The sequence below is a fragment of the Nanorana parkeri genome, unplaced genomic scaffold, assembly GCF_000935625.1.
Source record: "Nanorana parkeri isolate BGI_ZX_2015 unplaced genomic scaffold, ASM93562v1 scaffold131, whole genome shotgun sequence".
Lineage (NCBI taxonomy): Eukaryota > Metazoa > Chordata > Amphibia > Anura > Dicroglossidae > Nanorana > Nanorana parkeri.
The window spans coordinates 520,323-542,252 of NW_017306399.1; the positions used below are offsets into that span (position 1 = coordinate 520,323).

Consider the following 21,930-nt stretch of genomic DNA (forward strand, 5'->3'; position numbering starts at 1 on the left):
ATCCAAGACAAAAGCAATGATTACGCACAATTAACATAAATACCCTTTATAAATAGCAAATTTCCACGTCTGGAGTTCAGAAAACACACTAAATACGTATAGATTCATGAGAGCTTCTATAGAAGCCAATGGACTTTTCTGTCCACCCAGTCCTAAGATTTACACAGCTCCACCCTGTGGCATAGCCCTGTCTATCAATGGAGGGCACCTGATCTTCTCTGCTGAAGCTTTACTTTTAACTTACATGCCCTCCCCACCTTCACCCTATGACTGGACAGGAGAAACAGCACACAGTGATGAACTCATCTCTCTGTCACTCTGCTCTCTCCTCCTATTCGTGCCCTAGAGCACAACTGACTGGCTCATTGTGCTGTTTCTTCCTCTGAGCTCAGCTGTGCAGGGTCTGCAAGATGCTGATACCAAGTCAAATTTACACTGCTTGCAATTGACAATGTATTAATGATATAAAAGCTACATTACTTTGTGCCCATTAAAGAGTTCTTTAAAGTCTAACTGAGATTATATGGAAACTCATTGCAATTGTTTAGGATAGTAAGGGCTTTAGCAAACTTCATGTCATTAAGTTACGGTTAACATCTACTTTGAGCCGGTCAAGTTGACATCTGTAGTTCAGAAACATTTCAGCTTTCCTGCGACGGGCCGATTCCTCTCCCGTACGCCGCCACACCTGCGACAGATCCGCAGCGGGCGCTTCCTCCGCAGCCTTACCTTACTCCCAGACAGTCGTCATTAAGTTGGTTCGAAAGGTCACACCTAAATTGGATAAAAGAAAAGCAGTGTGTTCCTGCATGATGCACAAAGGCAGTATTGACTTTCTTAATCCAGTTTGCAGAGGGGTGAGAGAATTAAATTAGATATCTAAGCAAAGAAATCGAGATCCTTTGAAAACAAAGATGAGGACCGCCTGTATCCTCCCCACCACCCCTCCTTTTTTTTTTCTTTCCTTCGGAGCTCCGAGCTGAAGATTTTTGCAGGTGTGTCATCAGATCCATGGCGCACATCGATCAAAAACTCTGCCAATGCATATTTAATTAGTGAGGGGACTTTTGATCCTGCTTGGAGCACCACTGAGGAGCATACAAACAAGGGCAGCCAAAGTGTTTATTTTGTTGTCTCGAAAGAAAAGCCTGAAGCAATTACATTTTTTTTTTCCCTCCTCCTTTGGGGATTTTATCCCCCTTCGCAGACTATATAAAATAATACAATAGAGTCCCCATATTTTCCCAGCTCCGAACACAGCGCCGCTTTGGTTCTTTTTTTTTTGGGTGAATTGCTCATTATGTTTTGTCTGTTTGCATCTTTATTTAAACGTGAGAGGCGAAAATAGAGATTTATCGAGCGAGCCGCTTCTGTCGAGACAGTTACATGTTCCGTTCTGTCCTAAATGTTTTAGGTGTAACTTGGGTTTCCATGGGAAATAAAATAGCCGCATCAAAAAAAAAGGAAGGGTTCGAGAAGAAAGAAACGTCAACGCGGCCTTTTCGTCACGTGAAAGATTGAGCTTGGCGCACCCATATACAGGAAATGGTTATTTATTAAGTGCTGATCAAATATTCACGCATCGGAAAGCTGTAGACATTATCATTGGTGCACAAATAGTGTTGTCAGTAGGCATTACATGCTCCTAATTTCTCGATGAAACTACAAACCTCAAATCAAAGTAAACAAAAAAAAAAAGAGATGTTCTTTCCGATTATCATGCTCAGATCAGGTCATGACACTTATGACATGTAGTCTTCCATAATGGGCCAAAATTATCCATTATGAACATGGCTAATGGCTACCTTGATGCACCATTGAGCTTATGTAAAGGTATTCTACGATCAGAACTGAAGGTTAAAGTGACACTAAAATCAGGAGTTAAATATTAAAAATACATATAAAAAAATGTATTATAAAAAATATATAATATAAAATATAATATAAAAAAAGTACCTTAACTATCAACAAAGCTCCAAACTCGCTCCCGGGATGGACTACAATCTCATGTTTAGTTTACTAATTTGTATTGAGATTGTAGTCCATCCCAAGAGCGAGCTTGGACCGGTAATTACTTTACAGCACACACGCAGGGACCATGGGGAACAAAAGTAGCCCCCCTCCAGAAGGAAGGACAGTGTCCGCACCAATCAGAGATGATTTGAGGATCTACAGCCGAGTGATACACAAATAAGATACGTTTTTATTAATAGTTAAGGTACTTGAATGTATTTTTAAAATTTAATTCCTAAGTTTAGTGTCACTTTAAGCTTTTAAATTCATACCGGAGACACAACTGACCTGCTCAGGTCTGTTGTTTTTTTCCCCCCAGGTATTACTGTACTGCACCAATTCAACCCACTCTCCTTTTGTTTTGATAAAGTGATGAACTCTGAGGCCCTTTTGGTTACCTATTTGTAATGCAGGAGAGGTTTCTCCAAACATGCGAAGTGTAGGCTCCTTGATGTTGCACATGCAGAGAACCCGATGTATTAAAGTGGTGTTACTAAATACACTATATGGCCAAAAAGTTTGTGGACACCTGACCATCACTTTTTTATGAGTTTGTTGGACATCTCATTCCCAAAGCATGACCATAATATGGAGTTGGCCCCCTTTGTGGCTGTAACAGCCTCCACCCTTCTGGGAAGACTTTCCATAAGATTTTGGAGTGTGTCTGTGGGAATTTGTATCCATTCAGCCAAAAGTACATTTGTGAGGTCTAATACTTATGTTGGATGAGAAGGTTCCAATTCATCCCAAAGGTGCTCAGTAGGGTTGAGGTCAGGGCTCTGTGGAGGACACCAATTCCTCCACAACTCATCAAACCATGTCTTTATGGAGCTGTCTTTGCACACGGTACAGTTTTGGTGGAACAGAAAAGAGTCTGCAGAAAACTCTTACCACTATTGTCTGAAATGTTCCTAAGTGCAAAATCCAGACTGCCAACAAATTTATAGCGCAGTGATTGTTCCAGTTGCCAGTCCTGATCATTTGAAACATTTGCTGTCATTAATTTTATCAGTGACTTACTGTTGATTCTGATGGAAATTTGTGGTGCTGCTTCTTCATCATCACATGTTAGTCACACAGCAAACTTACAATTAGCATGAATCTATCATTGCATTACAGTTGCTGTTTTTGGATTACAAAAAATAAATCGCTGTAACATTTGAAGTGGACAACACCCAATTTTCAGTAGTCCAGTTGAATGAGTCCTCATTTTGATCTGAACCTGAAAATAATACTTGTATTGTGTAAATGAGGCCCAGGGATAGAGAGGTAGGGCTGTAGGTGAACATACTGCAAGGGATGGATTAAATGGTGTGGTGTAAATGGAATGCAATTTTCCTATGGTAATTCAGCTGTCCGCCGTGCCTTCAGCCATCTGGACCACTCTTTCCATCCAATAGATTCGGGATGTAAGGCGTGTAATAAAAATGGCCGGCAGCCACGGCCTTCCAGCATGCCAAAAACCCAGCCGGCTAAGGCGAAATAACGAAAGATTTATTGCAAGGGGTTCGGAGTTTAAATAACGGTCAGCGAAGGTTTAGTATTCAGAATCATCACGGAGACATCATAGCGCACCGCGGAATTAAGCTGAGTGACATTTACCTTAAGATCACATGATATCGGTTTCCCACCACGCTGCCAAATAATAATGTAAACTACTTTTTGCTGAGAACGCTGTTAGCATGAGCTCTTGTGGTATTAATTGTACCGTATGTGTTTTTGAGCAATAGCAAATGCAAATAAACTTAATGGTGATATGTTCTTCTATAACCTGTGAAAGAAAATACAACCTTTAGGGAACAGATCTAGGCAAATATATAAAAATTCCCTTTAGTACACTTCAAAAGTTATTAAACTATATTTTTAGCTAGTATGCTGGCTTCTTGAACAATCCTAAAATGGGAGCTTCTGGTGCTAAAAGAGATTACCCGCTCTTTCCCCCACACACACTAACCCTAATAGTAACCCCTTCCTGTAACCCTAACAATAACCCTTGCCTTAATCCTAATGCTAATCCTCCCTATAACCCCAACACTTATTCTTCCTTTATCCCTAACAGTAACCCTCCCTGTTAGGCATAACACTAACCCTTTCCTGTGATACTAATGCTTCCTTTAACCCTAACATTACCCTTCCGTGTAGCCATAACAATAACCCTAACCCTCACTGTAAGCCTAACATGTACCACAGGGCTGGAAATATCCCAGTAGGTAGGTAGCCAATGCTCCTTAAAAATTACATATGGCGCCCAACCTTTGAGGTGTTCTCTAGTTGTTGTCAATAGAACCGGTTCCTAAAAAAAATCCTGTTGGTTCCTGGATTGGGCAGACTGGCTCCTGAATTCCAAATTAATTTGTCAACCCCTGACTTACCCTCCCATCAACTCTTACACTAACCCTCCCTGTAACCCTGACACTTTACCCTCCCTTTAACCCTCACCCTCCCTGTAACCCTAACACTAAACCTTACTTTAACCCTAACACTTACCCTCCCTTTAACCCTAACACTTACCCCCCCTGTAACCCCAACTCTTACCCTCCCTGTAACCCTAACATTTACCCTCCCTTTAACCTTATCACTAACCCTCCTTGTAACCCTGTCACTTCCCCCCCCCCATAGCCTTAACCCCTACACTAACACTTCATGCAAACTTGACACTGACCCTCCATAGTTTAATGTAACCCCTTGTTTCTCTCTCCTGTGCCTCAGTGCTCTGGGTTGAAGACCATCCCTTCTTTCTCAAAAGGGACACTAGTACCAGGATCCAGGTGTCAGATTTTAATGTTCCCCTTTCATTATGAAAGCTGGGTACCTAACAGAAATTTGGCACAAGGCATGCCATCAGAGCATATGTACGGCAACATTGGATCTTGCAATCCATATGTATAGCAAATATATATATATATGGTGCTATGGCACATCTGCCAACCTGCCCTGCTATACTACTACAGCCAAGGCTCCTGGAAAAAGTTTTCAGCGCTCATGGGATGTTTGCTGATTGGCTGCTCAGATGACATGCGCAAACTGTCACACCTATTTTTGTCATTAGTTTGCTGCAGGTGTAGAAGGCTTCACTGCCATGGCATACAAGCTGGTCAAGGGTAGAAGCTCCCCTAGTGCCTTTCCTTAGGGATGGCAGTTTTTTGTACCTGCGCCCCATACTAATTCATTAAAACGAGGAAAATATATATCCTGACAACAGGCTTGAAGCCCGGCGTACTTAGTGAAATAGGGAATAAATAAAGTTTTGTTAATCAGCGGGATATCAGTGTTTAAGCAGGTGGCCGCTCAGCCTTCCCGTTGGCTCTTGGGAAATCGCAATGACTTAATGCTCGCTACACAATGTCAATAGGATATGCAAAGTCCACTGCACTAAGTAATTCTATTGATTTAATGGTAATGCTTCCAATATGGATCAGTCACTGCCATTAATTATGTATGGGCAAATATTAATCTATTCACCTGATTGCCCATTGCCCCCCGGGTGATTGACAGCTCTCGCTGCTTTACACATTAGTGCACAGTGGGACCATGAAACTTAGACGGCTGCTTTATCATCTCAATTCATCTCTGAGGTGCGGAACTGAGCCGTCCTTGCAGGAGACAATATTTTATTTCAGACGACAGCCGAGGTTTGTTTAATTAAAGAGGAAATCATCGTGATATTTAATTCAGCGTACATAAAACAAATTAAACCACAAAAATGCACTTAAGACAGCCGTTTGCCATACACACAATTGCATTGTTCACACTCTATAATATCTGTATGTTAGGCAAGTGGGGGCAGTGAGTCTAAATTATAACTTAGAAAAGATCAATGACTTACAATGTAAGCTAGGGTGCCTCCTGGGACCTGTGGGATTTTGAGGGGGGAATTATATATACTATATACAGTATATATATATAAATCAGGGCTCAAATTTTCCTGAGCTACAAGCCAGGCCTTACGAGTTACTTACTACCAGTTGCCCCACCTAACCCCGATGCTGCCCGGGCCTTAACTCCGCCCCTAAACACACCCTCTTAAATCATATTATTATTATTTTCCCCTTTAGGGCTCATTCACACTTTGCCAATCTGTTGCTGTGTCATGCATTATTGTGCATTGAGTCAAAAGTGGCCCATTCAAATGCTTGGTCCGCCAACGCACCACCTGTAGCATTTTTCCCATCATAGCACAACCCAGCACACGGTAGTGCGTTAACTTGGGTTGTCGTTCACTGCAACATATGAGTGTTAAAGGTGCATTGAGGTGCCATTCAAAATGAATACAAGTGCAGTGTACTAATGCACTTACCATGCGTTAAACTAATGCAACGTGATGGGAAAGTGTAAATGGGCCAGTAAAGCCCATCTCTGGGCCACCGCCTGCTACCTATTCTTTTTTTTCTAAAATAAAAAACCCTATAAACAGGTCCTGAAAAACCCATTACGTGACCCGGCGTAATGTCTCTATAGAGGAAGGATCGACCACTGCAGGCCAGGCCCACAGCCGACCATTCTTGTTGTTGCCCATAGCTCATGCTCATTGCAGAGTTAAAGTTGCGACAGAGGTGCTTCCACGCAAGAGCAAGGTTCCCTCTCTGCAGCAGATTGGCAGGGGACAGGCTTTTCTACTCAGGCTGTGGCTGCTTTCTAAAGAGAACAAGCTGTAATACTTTGTATACCTTTTGTTTGATGCCCCTGGAATGTATCTAGATGATTCACACTGAAGTTAGATTGGAAGATCAGTTGGATCCTCCAACTTGCTAATGACTATTAATGAAGCATATTTGCAGGATGGGGCCACATATGGTAGATGTGAACTTATAAAATTGTCTATGTGGCCCCTGGCAAACTGTCAGACTTCATTATTGAAGTGCAAGTAATCTGAAGCGCCTTTCTCTTCCTCCAGTTTTTGGGGCGAATTGTGCTTAATTTTTGTCATTGCCTGCTGTATAAATGATAACATTTGTGAAATTCTATATTCTGTTCTAAAATGCAATTTCTTTATTTAACAGATTCAAGTCAGTCAGACAGTCCCAACCAGCCCAGCGAGGCTGACATAAAGGACCAGCCAGAGAATGGTGAGTTGTGTGTTTCCATATACATAATGTACAGTAATTGTGTTATATTAAAGCGGACCTTTATACTCAAAAATCAAATTCGACCAATGCATCCCTCTATGTATGATGATTAATAATAACATAGACATGTCAGGTGTAAAATGCTGTGATTGTGAAATACTTACACTTGCAGAGCATTCACTCCCTGCATTGAAAGAGCAAAATGACTTCAGTTTGCCAAAGCAATGCACACTGGGATTGCCTTGTCATCTGCAGAGCATTGCTGGGAAATCTCATCTGTAATCTCATGAGATCTCAGGGAAAGGCATTTTCCTCCCCTGAGATGATGTGCGTGGTCACATGTCCTAGTCACATGTCTAGTCACATGGGCCAGAAATCAAGGCAGTAAATGGAGAGCTAGTAATCTGTCCTTAGTAAACATGGCCACTGCCAGAAGACTGGGGAAGAAAAGAGCAATAAGGAATGCAAAGAATAGAAAGCCGGCAATTATCTAGAAGTATGTGTTTGTAGATTGTCATTACTGAACATTTCTAAAGACGTGTTTGTTGTTATTTTAAAGATATGGGTGAAGGTCTGCTTTCATACAGCTATCAGTGAGAGGTGACAAGGGGTCTTTGGAGCTAAGGCAAGGGATCGGGAGGGGTAAACAGCCAGCGTGACTCCAAAAAGTTGTTGTTTTTGTCCAGACTCCATTTCTTCCCAAGCACATGGTCCAGTAGTTAAAGATTACAGTGGAACTATGGACACAAATGACATCTATGATGCAGTCGGTCACAAGAATTAATACTGTCGCCAATCACAGTTCATATTTTCACACTTTAAATCAGAGAAAATAGAGATCCTTCAGATTATTGTTTTTTTCGGAGTCCATTCAAGTCCTCACTCCATTCTTCTAAGCCCTGATGAAGGAGTAGATGTTGTCCCCGAGATGCATTGGCTGCTTTTAGATTGTCCTGCATTGTATTGTAACTGTTCTGTCTTCCTTTCTATTGTAAAGTGCTGCGCAAACTTTTTGTGCTATATAAATGCTAAATAAAAATAATGTGATTACATTGCAATTAAAAGCATTGTAGACTCTTTCACCATGTGGTTTGGTGACCTTTCCTGTATGTCTACACTTTGACTAGCCTCAGTACCAGGCGAGGAGAGAAAGTTCTCTCTCAGGGCCGCTCCTCTGCTCATTGGCAGACAGTGGGCGGGTGCAATAGCCAGCCTGCTATTGGCTAGTGCAATTTGAATGTTCCAATAGCAGGCTGGATATTGCTCACGCCGCCCCCCCCCCATCCCTCCAATGCCTGCTGTTTACGTTCACCTGCTGGTTGTGCAATGTGGCATTCCTATTCGTTTTTATAAATCAGGGGTAAGCAACCTCAGCAATCCAAATGTTGTGGAACTACAAGTCCCATGAGGCATTGCAGGACTTAAAGGCCACAGGCATGACTCCCAGAGGCAGATGCATTATGGGACTTGTAGTTTCACCACAGTTGGAGTGCTGAGGTTGACTACCCCCCTGCTATAAGTCAGTGTTCCAATGACAAATCTCCAAAGTCTATGACTGCCCTTGAATGTAGCACTGTAGGCAGAGGTTACCCTTGGCAGTGATGGGCAGAGATCTGAATGCAGGCACTGGGTGTGCGGGGACAGATCAGTAAACATTATGGTTGTTTGGCAAAACAAATCATATCTTTGGTCCGTGTTCTGCATCAATTTCTGCTTTTACCAAGGTGCTGGTCCTACATAAATATAGAGGGTAGGGATGCACCAATAATGATTTTTCGGTATCGAGTGCAAGTACCTATATTTATCTTTTGGTACTAGCTGATACAGAGTGCCGATACCGGTACTTCCCTAGCATTCCCTCTGTAAAGCTTTCCCGATTGGTCCGCTAACATTCACCGTAGATTACAAGCGCTTTAACGCCGTGCTAACAGCGGCCCCTCGAACAGACCATTAGGGAGAAATCACATCTTCCTTGTGTGAATTTTGCTGCCACACACTTTGCAGCTCTGATATAAAACTCTGCGTCTCTCCGCATCACCGACAATCTATTTCCAGAATTCTCCGGGGTACCGTAAAGCCCCTTGTTTCTTGCATGCCGATTCTAATATTCTTTTGCTCCCCCTGTGATTTATAAAGCGCGGGGCTGTTTCTTGCACAAGTTACTGGCACGCTGTAATCTTGGTTAACGTTCCTGAGTAGTATTCAAATATGCCATTTACAGCTCCGTGGCCACACCCATGAAAAATAGACTCACAGCGCCCACTGTAGGCCGAAAGCCGCACACGGCAACAGGGAAGCTTGGAACTGGCGTGTTTGTCCTAAAGTTTTAAAAAGTTGGAGTTGTTTGTTTCCTGGCCGTGTCCGTCCCTGGAATCTTTCTGTGCGCAGTCATATTTGCTTTCAGCGAGGAAAGTGCAACCCCTGCAGTAAGAGCTTGCTGGGACTTGTGGTTTCGTTACAGCTGGAGGGACAGAGAGATGAATCAGCATTCTACTTTCTGGGACTAAACATCTTAAGGAAGCCATACGTGTATTGATATGTGATGAATCCATGTACAACCGATCGCAAAGGAGCGATTAATTATCAATTGAAATATAGAACAATGCAACACATACAACTGAACGATTGACAAATAGAATCTATTAAAATGGATCTGTGTTACCATCGGTTGCCAGGTATTTTATTTTGTTCAATCGAAAACGATTGATGAAATTCCTCCATAGTCAATTGATTTGCCAGCATCAAAATCAATCAAAAGCTTACTAAATGGATCGAAAGGAAGCTCTGTGGGTTACAATTCTTCTTCAATTCGATCATTTTAGTTGCACCTAATGATCAAATGGATGAGCGTGCCAATACCTGTGTGGCCACCTTTAGGTTTTATTTTGGTCATAGGACTATAGGACCTGCAGACCTCATTAAATCACTCATTCATATTATTAAGGTATAATGAAACCCTCCTTTGCAAAATCTCAATTCCTTGGGTAGGCCACATTACAATCCAGCTGTTGTGGAACTACAAGTCCCACAAGGCGATGCAGGACTCTAACAGCCATGGCCATGACTCAGAGGGGCAGAGTTTCAACACTGCTGGAGTGCCAGGGTTGCCTACCCTTGCTCTATTCTAATAGTGAGTGGGCCTTGTAGGTGGGTGGCAAAGAAGTGAGTATCTTGCTGCACTCCGTACCGGAACAATAGATATCCTGAATATACAGGTGGGTGCTCGACGCGACCACAGATGGCACCGTGAATCAACATAGGAATAGCAAAAATGTCACCAGCCCACCAGAAAGATTCAGGAAAAGTCCATTTAATGAGCAATTGCCATCCGATTACAAGCGCTTTCGGGGGCCTCAAGGGGCCCCCTTCATCAGGCTCAGAATGACAGTTCATTCTGAGCCTGATGAAGGGGACCCCTTGAGGCCGAGAAAGCGATTGTAACCGGATGGCAATTGGTAGTTAAATGGACTTTTCCTGAATCTTTCTGGTGTGCTGGTGACATTTTTGTAGGTGGGTGGCATTCTCAATACTCCCCTTTTTTGGGGTTTGAGGTCTATGCACCGTGCCCGTCCATCTCGCTCCTTTCAGCCGCTTCCGCTCTGTGTGCCCGTGCCATACACCTGGGTGCCCGTTTCTCTTTAATGACATCCCATGATGCCTTATGGTGCTAAGGACTCATTAGCTGTATCTACCCTCCACTCTTCACAAGACTTCCTGCTTTCCAGCTCCCTCATCAACTCCTCCCATGCTCGCCTCCAGGACTTCACTAGAGTCTCTCCCATCCTATGGAACTCTCTACCCCAACCTGTCCGACTATGTCCCACTCTGACTGCCCTTAGGCGATCCCTTAAGACTCATCTCTTCAGGGAAGCCTCTCCCACCTCGACCTAACCACTGAACTATCGCTTTCTCAAACAATCATCCCCGCACAGCTACCTCCTCATGTATCACTTGCCCCTCCCTCTTAGATTGTAAGCCCTCAGGGGCAGGGCCCTACTTACCATCTTGTCTTGAATTGTATTGTGATTGTAATGTCTTCCTTATATTGTACAGCGCTGCGCAAACTGTTGGCACTATAAAAATACTGTATAATAATGTACTTAGCACCCTGTGCATCTGCACATCAATGTGGTGTGCCTATTTTAAGGAGACAACACTGCAGCTTAGGGAGCCGTTCAGAGAGTGTTGTCACCCTAGGATGGAAATGTGAGGAATTGGCAAGATAACCAGGTAGAGTAAAACATAAAATAGAAGAAAAGAAACAGAAGTGAGGTTAACGTTTCTATTTGATCATTTTTTAAGTTCAGACCCACTTAGGGGCTGACCCTATATGCAGCATAAAGCTGGGCAAATGACGGTCACACAGCATTGCCGCCACTAGATGGCACTTAGGAGGCTCTTCAGCGCCATCTACTGGTGCTAAGGATATGCGATCAGCATTTGCCCAGCTTTACACTGCACAAAAGATTTATACATTAGCCCAGGGGTGGCAAAACTCCATCTCTCCTGCTGTTGTAGAACTACAGATCCCATGAGGCATTGCAAGATTCTCACAGCCGCAGGCATGACTCTCAGAGACAAGTGCATCATGGGATTTTACCACAGCTTAATTTAAACTCAGTCCCCGAGAGGTTAAAGTGGAAGTCAGGAACACTAAAGTATCAATTCTGGGTGGACTCATCCCTTTGCTTTCTGGCTCATACGCTGGGCTGCCTCCTTAATGCAAAATGCATTTGCCACCTCTGAACTGTACCGCAAATTGCTGAATATATTGTAGTGAAGTGCAAAATGCCAGCAGCAGGTATAGTGTGACCATTGCTGTAGCCTTGTGTGTGTGGGGGGCAAAGACACAAAGTTCTACTGAACAATCTGCCAATTGGAGCTTTTAAATGATGTAAGGTACAGAAAGACGATTAGCAGCCCACCCGAAAATGGCAAAACCACTTTTGGGAAGAGTTGGCCCTTCTCATATGAAGGAACATATTGTGACATTGACATTTTGTACATGTTTTCTGGTCCGTATTTACATAATTGTTCCCTAGGCAGAGATTTGTAAGAGCCTCCCCATGTGACTATATGTATATTAAGGGTTTTGTTTAGCATTCCACCTTAAGGTGGAGATATGACCAGGCTATGGACATTCTAACATTTACATATCCTTAACAAGCACAGCACATATACTTTAAAACAAGCCCTCGCTGACCTCTATAGCTGCAGGTTGTGTGAAGCAAATCCTCCTCCAAGTTCACATGAAAAGCAGCGAAGTCTTAAAGGAGAACTATGGGGTTAGGCCTTTTCCCCATAGTTCTCCTTAGGGTAACGGGAGGACACAAACTAGCGTCCTCCCGTCATCCTAGGCTCAGTATACCGCGAGCTACAGCTCTCTATATACCGAGACACCGCAGCCGGAACGGATCCCGACAATTATGTCTGGATCCACCCAGCTGCGTGAGTGACAGCTGGCTCTGCCTATCTAAAGGCAGAGCCAGCTGTACCCGCCCCCTCCCCCGTCCGTTCCGCCAGTCAGCGCCAATGGTGGCACCCGGGTGCGGGCCGCACCCCCCTTGTGACGCTACTGCATGTATGATAATTGGCCAGGGAAAGGAAATAAACTTCCTTAGAGTTCCATAAACCAACAAGCAGATTCCAGAGACGGGCTTCCTATCGGCGACACTTTAAATCTTCGCGGCCGTAACCTAAAAAGAAAAGTAGACGTAACGGCGTGCGGAATTTGATCACTTCGCCGGTCCTCGTAACCCGAATTTTCACCTGACCCGATGGCCGTATTATCTGTTTCATCTCAGCTCATTCTTCAAAAACCGAGAGCGAGCGAGATTAAAATCAGCAGAATTTGAGAGAACTCCGAGCTCCGGAGCTCGGCCAGCAACATAAAACTCTTTTGTTCTCCTCGCCATTCAGCAGCAGCTGAACCGACCGGTTTTACAGCTTTCCGCTTATAAGACTCAACTTGCAGAAGGCATCATTGACATTCCTCTATTTTCTTAAGTTAACTCTTTTAGAGGAAGCTCTTTCCTTGTGGTCATAGAGGAAGGAGAGTTTTAAAGTGACTCTAAACTCAGGAGCTAAATCTTAAAAATACATTCAAGTACCTCAACTATTAACAGCAATAGGGGGGAATTGATCAAAACTGGAACAGACAAAAACTGGGGCAGCTGTGCCGAGCAACCAATCAGCTTCTCTCTTCAGTTTGTTCAGTTAGGATTTCTAAAATGAAAGATAGAAGCTGATTGGTTGCCGTGCACAGCTGCTCCAGATTTTGTCTTCTCCAGTTTGATAAATTCCCCTCAATGTATCTTATTTGTGTATCGCTCGGCTGTAGATCCTCAAATCATCTCTGAATTGGTGCTGACACTGTCCTTCCTTCTGGAGGGGGGCTACGTCTGTTCCCCATGGTCCCTGTGTGTGTTGTAAGGTAGTCACCGCTCAAAGCTCACTCCCGGGATGGACTACAATCTCAATACAAATGAGTAAACTAAACATGAGATTTTAGTCCATCCCGGAAGCGAGCTTGTAGCGGTGACTACTTTACAACACACCCAGGGACCATGGGGAACAGACGTAGCCCCCCTCCAGAAGGAAGGACAGTGTCAGCACCAATTCAGAGATGATTGGAGGATCTACAGCCGAGCGATACACAAATAAGATACATTGTTGTTCATAGTTAAGCAACTTGAATGCATTTTTAAGATTAAAAGGAGGGCTATGAGGTGAGTGATTTTCACTCAACCTCATAGTTCGACCTGACGTGGACAATGAAACTCACATGTCGGCTCTATCGATCGGGAAGTGAGCAAACAGCCAGTACATAGATATACTATATGTCTTTGGCATTCAAAACATACTTGTACAAGCAGCTATTATGCAATGCCTGTAGGTAGCTTTAAAATATAGATGTTGCTGGCTTCAGGGAGATATAAAAGGCCCACATTACTGTAGATCTGTAATCATTGATACATTATTATCACCCAGTGAGAGCAGAGAGCTGAGCTCATCAGTGCTACTTCTCCTTTCACCGTCCTGGGACACCTTCTCATTGGTCGGGATCAGTTCAGTGACATGTTCACACTGCAACATTATGATACACTGTCATAGTGCCCAATCTTTCTCTGGTACCCTCCCCTGCCAGACAGGGCTGTGGTGTATGGCAGAACTGTGTAAATCTCAGGACTGGATGGATAGAAACACAAGCTCTTTGGCAGCAGGTAAAACAGTTCCTATAGATGTGTTTCTTTTGTGTATTTAGCTGTTTGCCTTGAGATTGGCTTCATCAAAACCCCAAATCCTTACCACCATTGTGTGCTAGGGTGCCTTTGGAACTGGTCAGTAGATGCACAGTGTATGCCAAGTATGGCAGCACCAGGACCTGGAATAGGACAGGCCCAGAGTGCTGCATTGTGGGTAGGCAGGGGTCATCTCACATGTTTCCCTATACAGGTGAAACTTGAATAATTAGAATATCGTGCAAAAGTAATTGCAGTAATTGCTGCAAAAGGGGCCCAAACCAAGTACTGAGTACATATGCATGCTTGTACTTTTCAGAGGTCCGATATTGTTCTATGTACAATCCTTGTTTTATTGATTGCATGTAATAATCTACTTTTTTGAGGTTGTGGATTTGGGGTTCTTGGGGTTTTCATGAGCTGTAAGCCATAATCATCACAATGATGACAAATCACGGCTTGAACTATCTTGCTTTGCATGTAATGAGTCTATCTCATATATTAGTTTCACCTTTAATAAATGAACTTTGCACGATATTCTAATTATTCGAGTTTCACCTGTAGTAGGTAGCATTGGGGTTATTGTAGACCTGCAGCAGCAGTAAAGGAAGGTATAGCCACCGGAGGGTGACTATCGTAAGGGGGTGGTTCAGGTTTTTGCTGGACAGATCCAACCATGCTTAATTTTCAGAAGTCTGGTTCCTGTGTTGACACTAACATAAGGACAGTGCCCCAGTTGGACCCTATGACAGCTTATCATGATGTTGCTGTATGAACTTGTCCCTAAACTGATACCGACCAATGAGAAGGTTTGATTTTGCTAGCCAGTGCTCGGAATGTGAACGCTTCCCTCCATTTGGCTGCTCTGGACGGACTGAAAGGTTTCGCCCTGATCTTCTTAACTACCTCCGGGCCGGCCGTAGTAAAAAAACGGCCGGCCAGGAGCTCTCTCGATCTGAGCGGGCGTCTCTAGACGTCCGCTCAGACACGCCCCCTTGCGCGCGCCAGTGGTTAACCAGGCCTGCTGATGGACTTTATGTCTGATAAACAAGCAATATTGGAACATTAGAATAATCTTTAGAGCCCTCATTCCATTTCCAGGCGAGCCCCCGTGTTCTGTTTGAACGGCGCTGGCAAGATTGAATTAGGTCAACTGTACAGCTAAGGCGGTTTATTCCTGACTGGTTTCAGCTGCAGAACATAGGCTGAGAAAATCTCATTTTGGCTGAAATTAGTTTTTGGCTCTGAAAATCTGTTATTTGAACACCTGTCTCCCTCCCCCCTCCCCGCTTGTAGAACTCAAGCCAGCATTGACTTCAGTGGAGCAACATTAATGCCTTTCCCCGAGTCTTTTCGGGACTCGCAGGCTGGTGCACAAATGTCCATAATTTATTTGTGAGCATAGCAGCGGACGGCGTTGTGGCTTTATAGACAGAGAAGACAATCGCTCATGCTCATGCATGGGGTCATATAGTCAGGTGGCTCAGAAAATTTCAGAACGCTTCTATTGTTCACTGTTAACTCAACCCGAGGGCTCGATACAGGGTCCGCATTAGTTCAAATTGTGGTTTAAAGGAGAACTATGAGGTGATTGCTTTTCACTCACCTCATAGTTCTAGCCGACCTGTCACAATGAGACTGTCACAGGTCGGCTCAGTAGATCGGGAGGTGAGCGAACACATACCGGCGTTCGCTCACCTCTCAATCCTGTCACGGCTCTCTGCCGCGACAGGGGAGGGGCTGGATTCCCCCCTCCCCGCTCCGATCCGCCAGCGCTGACTGGCGGAACGGACGGGGGAGGGGGCGGGTACAGCTGGCTCTGCCTCTAGATAGGCAGAGCCAGCTGTCAGTCACGCAGCTGAGCGGATCCCGGCACAATTGTCGGGATCCACTTCAGCTGCACCGTCTCAGTATACGGCGAGCAGCAGCTCGCGGTATACTGCAGCGTTTCAGTATACCGCGAGCTACAGCTCGCGGTATACTGAGCCTAGGGTGACGGGAGGACGCTAGTTTGTGTCCTCCCGTTACCCTAAGGAGAACTACAGTATGGGGAAAAGCCCGAACCCCATAGTTATCCTTTAAGGACACGTTTGCTGCTTCTTTACAAGTCAGTACCTCCCAAAAGTAATGGTTCTTTTTTGTCTGTTTGCTGGAAGGTTAAATGTTATGTCAGCTTCTTTTATTTTTTGGTGACTCCAAAAGAGAGGTGTCCCAACAGAATACACAGCTCCGCCTGTCACGGCCATTACAATGCTAAATGGTGGGGTCACACTCCCCCACTATAGTCTCTACAATGAACAAATAATTGGGGAGTCCAGCTCCAGTAGGGAGACCCCATCATTACACCTCTGTAGAAGAGGTGTCAACTAAGGAGTGTTATAGAGCCTCCAGTCAGATGTAGCACTGCCTTGCACGTTTCAACCTTATTTGTGATAAAGTAAGCAGGCCGTGCGGATGTGGTACATGTTGAGGAAGCAGACCCACGCACACATGAGGCTAGGTTCACACCTGCACTACACCGCCCGACACCCGGGACGCGTGTCCCAGGATCGAGCGGTCCTGCACAATGCAGGCAGCGATTGCCGCGCTGCCCCATTGACTTCAATAGGGTGACATCTGCGCGGCAATCGCAGAAAACATGTACCTGTTTTTTTGCAATACACGACGCGCTACTGTTTTAGCCGCGTGTTCAGAAGCACGGGCGGAATCGCATTGTCTCACACCTTCCAACACTAGGAGCAACTGGCTTCACTTGCTGCTTTGAGTTGCTCTTCAGAAATGGATACAGCAAGAGAATAGTTGTGTTATAAATCCTTCTCTACCTCAATCCCTTGCATTGTAAGCTGTTTGTAAGCCATCGATAATACGAAATCACCTGCACTCCATGCAGCGTACAGACCTTGGATGAAAGGTTGGTGCTTGAAGTAACAACGCGGACGGGGCCGTGTCAGATATGGTCCATAATAGAAGTTATCCGGCACTGGATGATGTGTGCAAGAAGAAAAGCACTTTTCATTAAATTGTCACATGCGTCATGCAGCATAGTGACTATGTCGCCCAGAAGAAGGGGCCCTGCGTGGCCCCCGAAACGTTGGCTGTATGACGCATGTGACAATTTAATAAAAAGTGCTTTTCTTTTTGCACACATCATCGAGTGCTGGTGACTTCTGTTATGGAATGTTTGTAAGCCAGGCAAGCTGGAACTTGCAGTCCATCGGCCACAGGCTTGCTTCAGAGGCTCCACCGACAGGCTCGCCTGCATTACCTCCCGTCGATGCACCGCGCAGACACATTTCCGAAATAACGGTTTAAGTGGTGATGCGGCACTTTGTGTATTATTAAATACGGCGGTGTATGGAGAGAAAGAAGAAGAGATGTCTTCAATCTTGTTTAATGACCCTGGCGCCGGCTGCCTCTCGCATCTTCTGAAACGCTCTCTGCCAAAGTGGCGTGTACTTCCTATACGTCGCCGCTCTGTGTGCAGTACGGACGGAGGGAGATCAGTTTCCTAATACAGACAGTGTGAGACCCGGCTGCTGGGGTCACACCGCAGACACACAAGTATATAGTTTGTGGGGGGTCAACGCTCTTCTAAAGCTCTATTCTGATGGGAAAGTCAGATAAAAACAATAACTGTGTGTATGAATGTGTGCGTCTATGTGTATATGGAGCAGTGATGTCACTCATGTGAAATAAAGCTTATCTGGGGAGTTATGATGTCACTCCTGTAACCATAGACTATATGGGAGAGTTATGACATCACTCCTGTAACTGTAGACTATATGGGAGAGTTATGACATCACTTCTGTAACTGTAGACTATATGGGAGAGTTATGATGTCACTCCTCTAACCGTAGACTATGTGGGAGAGTTATAATGTCACTCCTGTAACTGTAGACTATATTGGAGAGTTATGATGTTACTCCTGTAATCGTAAACTATGTTGGAGAGTTATGATGTCACTCCTGTAACTGTAGACCATATCAGAGAGCTATGATGTCACATCTGTGACTGTAGACTATATTGGTGAGTTATGATGTCACTCCTGTAACCATAGTATATATTGGTGAGTAAAGATGTCACTCCTGCAAAATAGAACATGTCTGGAGAGTAATAATGCCACTTTGATGAAATGTAGCTTTTATTCAAAGAATGATGATGTCACTCCTGTAAAATATAACATACATTTAGTAAGTGATGATGTCACCTTTGTACAATAAAAATTATATTTGAAAAACTGTGGTACCGAGCAGTCCCTTCTGGCAAGACCAAGAGAAACAACAGGACATTTTTACCCAAAACTACCCTACTGTGCCAAAAACCACCCAAAGCTAAAGCAAAGGGTTTGTTCCGGAGTTGCAATTAAAGTATTAGTTTAGGCTGGACGGAGTCTTTGAAGGGGTCTCCCTTCTTCAGGCCAGTCAGTGGGAAACACCTTTACCGTGACCGTAACACCAGCCATGTGAGTACCGGCACTCTAACCCTGCTGCTAAACCGGGCCTCCGAAACCATAAAAACACAATTGTAACCACAATGAAAATCCCTTTAAACGTGTTGCAGACCAGAGGGGATGAAGCTACTTTCTTCCGTATCCTAGGCTGCCCTGTTTAGTGGTGACAACCATCGATGGTACGAGCCCTCCAGCGGGCAAATCCTCCTCCACGAGCGATGGGACTGGTCAATAGATACTTTGCTGCTGGAGCCCAGTAATGGAAGGCTGAGGAGAAGTCTAATGTGAATAATAAAGCAGTGCTTTGGACACCTTCTGGTGAGTAGATAAAACGCTCGACTTTCATTGCTGGATACATAATTTAGGTGCCATTTAATGTTCAAAGTCAAATGCGCCTGTGGTTTCCGCGCAGTTGTTAATGCACAGCGCAGCTCTTAATGGGCACCCGGATACACAGTTCAGCTTGTCAGCATAGTTTTACATAGTTAGCAGGGCCTTGTCGGGAATCGGGGGGTGAGATTTCTGGAGTATTAACCGGCAGCCTCCCCGGAAATCTTTCAGGAATTCTCAATCGTGTCTTCTGTGCATGTGACCCCAGCGTTCCCTTCACCTACTGTTTTCAGATGAGCAGCTACTAAAATCATGAAATGGAACCAACAGTCGCTTTAAGATCAAACCCACCCGGTGACGAATTTTCAGTTTTCAAGGCCAGTTGAATCTCACGTTGGCTTCATACATCTCTTGTCAACTTAGGTGGTGAGGTCTACTAGTCAAAATTTCCACCTCTGCCCATCCTAGTGCCATCACAAAGCCGATGGATGGTGTCCCACTGCCCTGTGATGAAGTCTGCAAAAGAATGATGATGTCACTCCTGTAACATATAACACACATTTAGTAAGTTATGATGTCACCTTTGTACAACAAAATTTATATTTGAAAATATATTTGTCAGGTCTACTGGTCAAAATTTCCACATCTGCCCATCCCAGTGCCATCACAAAGCCAATGGACGGTGTCACACTTCCCTGTCATTAAGTCTGCAAAAGACAGTCAGGCATTCAGCCCACCAGTGCCAACCCAGAACTGAAACAAAAGCTCTTGAGTTTTAATTTAAAGAGAACCGGTCAATCTAATGAAAAAACATACAAGATCAGAGCCATTATACTCTCGTTCCAGGGGCCCATGTCTCCTAACATCGCTCTGTTCCAGTGCTGCAGCTTCCATAAGACTGTTTGGCTTTTGATAGCTCTAGGATTGTCAGATGCCCCCACTGCAGCACTTGCTGTGGCTTCTTTGATATATAAAAGTTGTAGCTTCCTGCAGAATCATCTGGACCCCTGAGCACTGGTCCTGATATCCTGTTTTAGGGTGGATCCTTTCCCTCGCAGGGTCCTATGGAGCCACCCTTGGGTTTGCTAGTAAGCCGTGTGTGTCTTCATAAAGACACATAAATATGAAGAAGTTACTCGCACTGCAGCTCAAGTTCAGTCAATTCACAAAGACACGGGCACGGTATTGCAATTTACTCCCCTCCACCCTGCTCCTCGCTCCTATTTTTTCCAAACTAGTAGATGGACGGCAGCTGGAGACTGTGATGTTGTACTGGGCAGGAAGTTTAGGGAAGAGGAGCTGAGAGAGTTGTAGCTAGCTATTCAGAAACATGCTAAATGTAAGCGCTTGGGTGAAAATATTACAAATACTTTGCAGGGCGATGTACTGTATATTTGTTTCATCCAGATTCATAGTTTTGAGCATTTAATACTACTTTAATGCTTGCTGGTCTGTATAGATGAGCGAGCGGTGCGTCCTTTGCCTGCGTACTGTGTGCAGAAAGATCTCCCTCTTCCTCATCCCATGAAGTTTGGAGCTCTGAAAATGTGTCTGCTGTGAATTTCCCAGCAAATTTGTAACATTTCTCCATAGACACATTGCACATTCCAGCAGTCGCTCCAGATGTTCAACATGGAAACAGGAAGATGATAGAAGAAGATTAGGAAGATAATAAATACTTTTCGCAATGTACAGAATTGATTACTTTGGTGGCCTTTTTTTTCCCTTAAAAAGTCAGAGTTTGCTTTTCAATACAAGAACTCTTCTTTGGTGTGGTCGGAGGTTTGCACATAAACTGAACTTTTGTTCAGATTCAGCATCTCTGTGGAAGAATGTAGATTGCCGCAATACCCATAAACCGAGGCGATAGCGGAATTCCCATCGGACTTTGTTACATTGTATGATGCTCGTTCAAATTACAGGCGGGTAGGTGACACGGGAGGCTGCAGAGTGTTCAAGCTCTGAACAATGGTGTCACTCACTGGCTGATTGGAATCACAAAAGCAGCTGAACAGACCTGCAGCAGTGTAAATAAGCCGTTCACGTGTGTGCATTCAGCTGATGTGTGTATTTCAATGTGTCAGATCAGCAGAAGTTTGTCGTTTCCTTTTTTTTTTTAATACCTTTTTATACCAAAGTCATTCTGGTAACTGCATACGTTTTGTGACAGTACATGTTCCCCCGTGTGTATATATATATATATAACTAATCTAGTACAATCAATTCAGGCCCTGATTGCCAATGGTCTAGAGCATTGGTAGGCAACCTCAGTACCCCAGCTTTTGCTAATTTTCACATTAGTTATATACTGTATATATTCACTTCTTAGTATTAGTGGAATATATTAAACTCCTAGGTATCCGGCACCCACGGGGATCAGTAGATGCCGGATAACTGTAGTTTCTGGTTCGTTGAAAGTTAATAGTAACTCTCAAGCAACCCCCTGCGTTTATCTCTCAGGTCCGCTCCTCTGCTCAGTGGGCGAGTGCAACAGCCAGCTTGCTATTGACTATTGCAATTTAAAATAGCCAATAGCAGGCTGGCTATTGCTCCTCATTGTTTACATTCTGCGGCTGACTGCGGAATGTAGCCGCCAGCCGGGCAGCATGATGTAAACAAATAGTTTTGTTAGCAACTACATTTATTTAATTGCTAGCACCATTTTTAGTGTCCTCATGTCTATCAAGCAACCGGCAAAAAAATCGAGGGCATATTATGTCCTTGATTTGTTTTTGTTTTTTTGCCGGTTGCTTGAGAGTGCTGGTTGCTTGAATGCCGGATAATAGGGAGTTAACTGTGTATATGTATAAATAATATATATATATATATG

General features: G+C 44.2%; 1 protein-coding gene and 1 long non-coding RNA gene across 12 annotated transcripts in view; one reads left to right on the forward strand and one right to left on the reverse strand.

Moving 5' to 3' along the window:
- NFIA (nuclear factor I A) overlaps positions 1–21,930 on the forward strand; it is a 312,201-nt gene that overhangs the window by 177,123 nt on the left and 113,148 nt on the right. For all 11 annotated transcript variants that reach the window (XM_018553863.1, XM_018553862.1, XM_018553864.1 and 8 more), the window contains exon 3: positions 7,014–7,079. In XM_018553863.1, coding sequence (XP_018409365.1) covers positions 7,014–7,079 — 66 coding nt within the window. The remainder of the gene's footprint in view (positions 1–7,013; positions 7,080–21,930) is intronic.
- The window catches only part of LOC108784919, a 25,266-nt gene continuing 4,156 nt past the window's right edge, over positions 821–21,930 (reverse strand). The window contains exons 2-4 of the long non-coding RNA XR_001941098.1: positions 18,324–18,331; positions 13,949–13,954; positions 821–900 (exon numbers count right to left, since the gene is read on the reverse strand). This is a non-coding gene — a long non-coding RNA (uncharacterized LOC108784919). The remainder of the gene's footprint in view (positions 901–13,948; positions 13,955–18,323; positions 18,332–21,930) is intronic.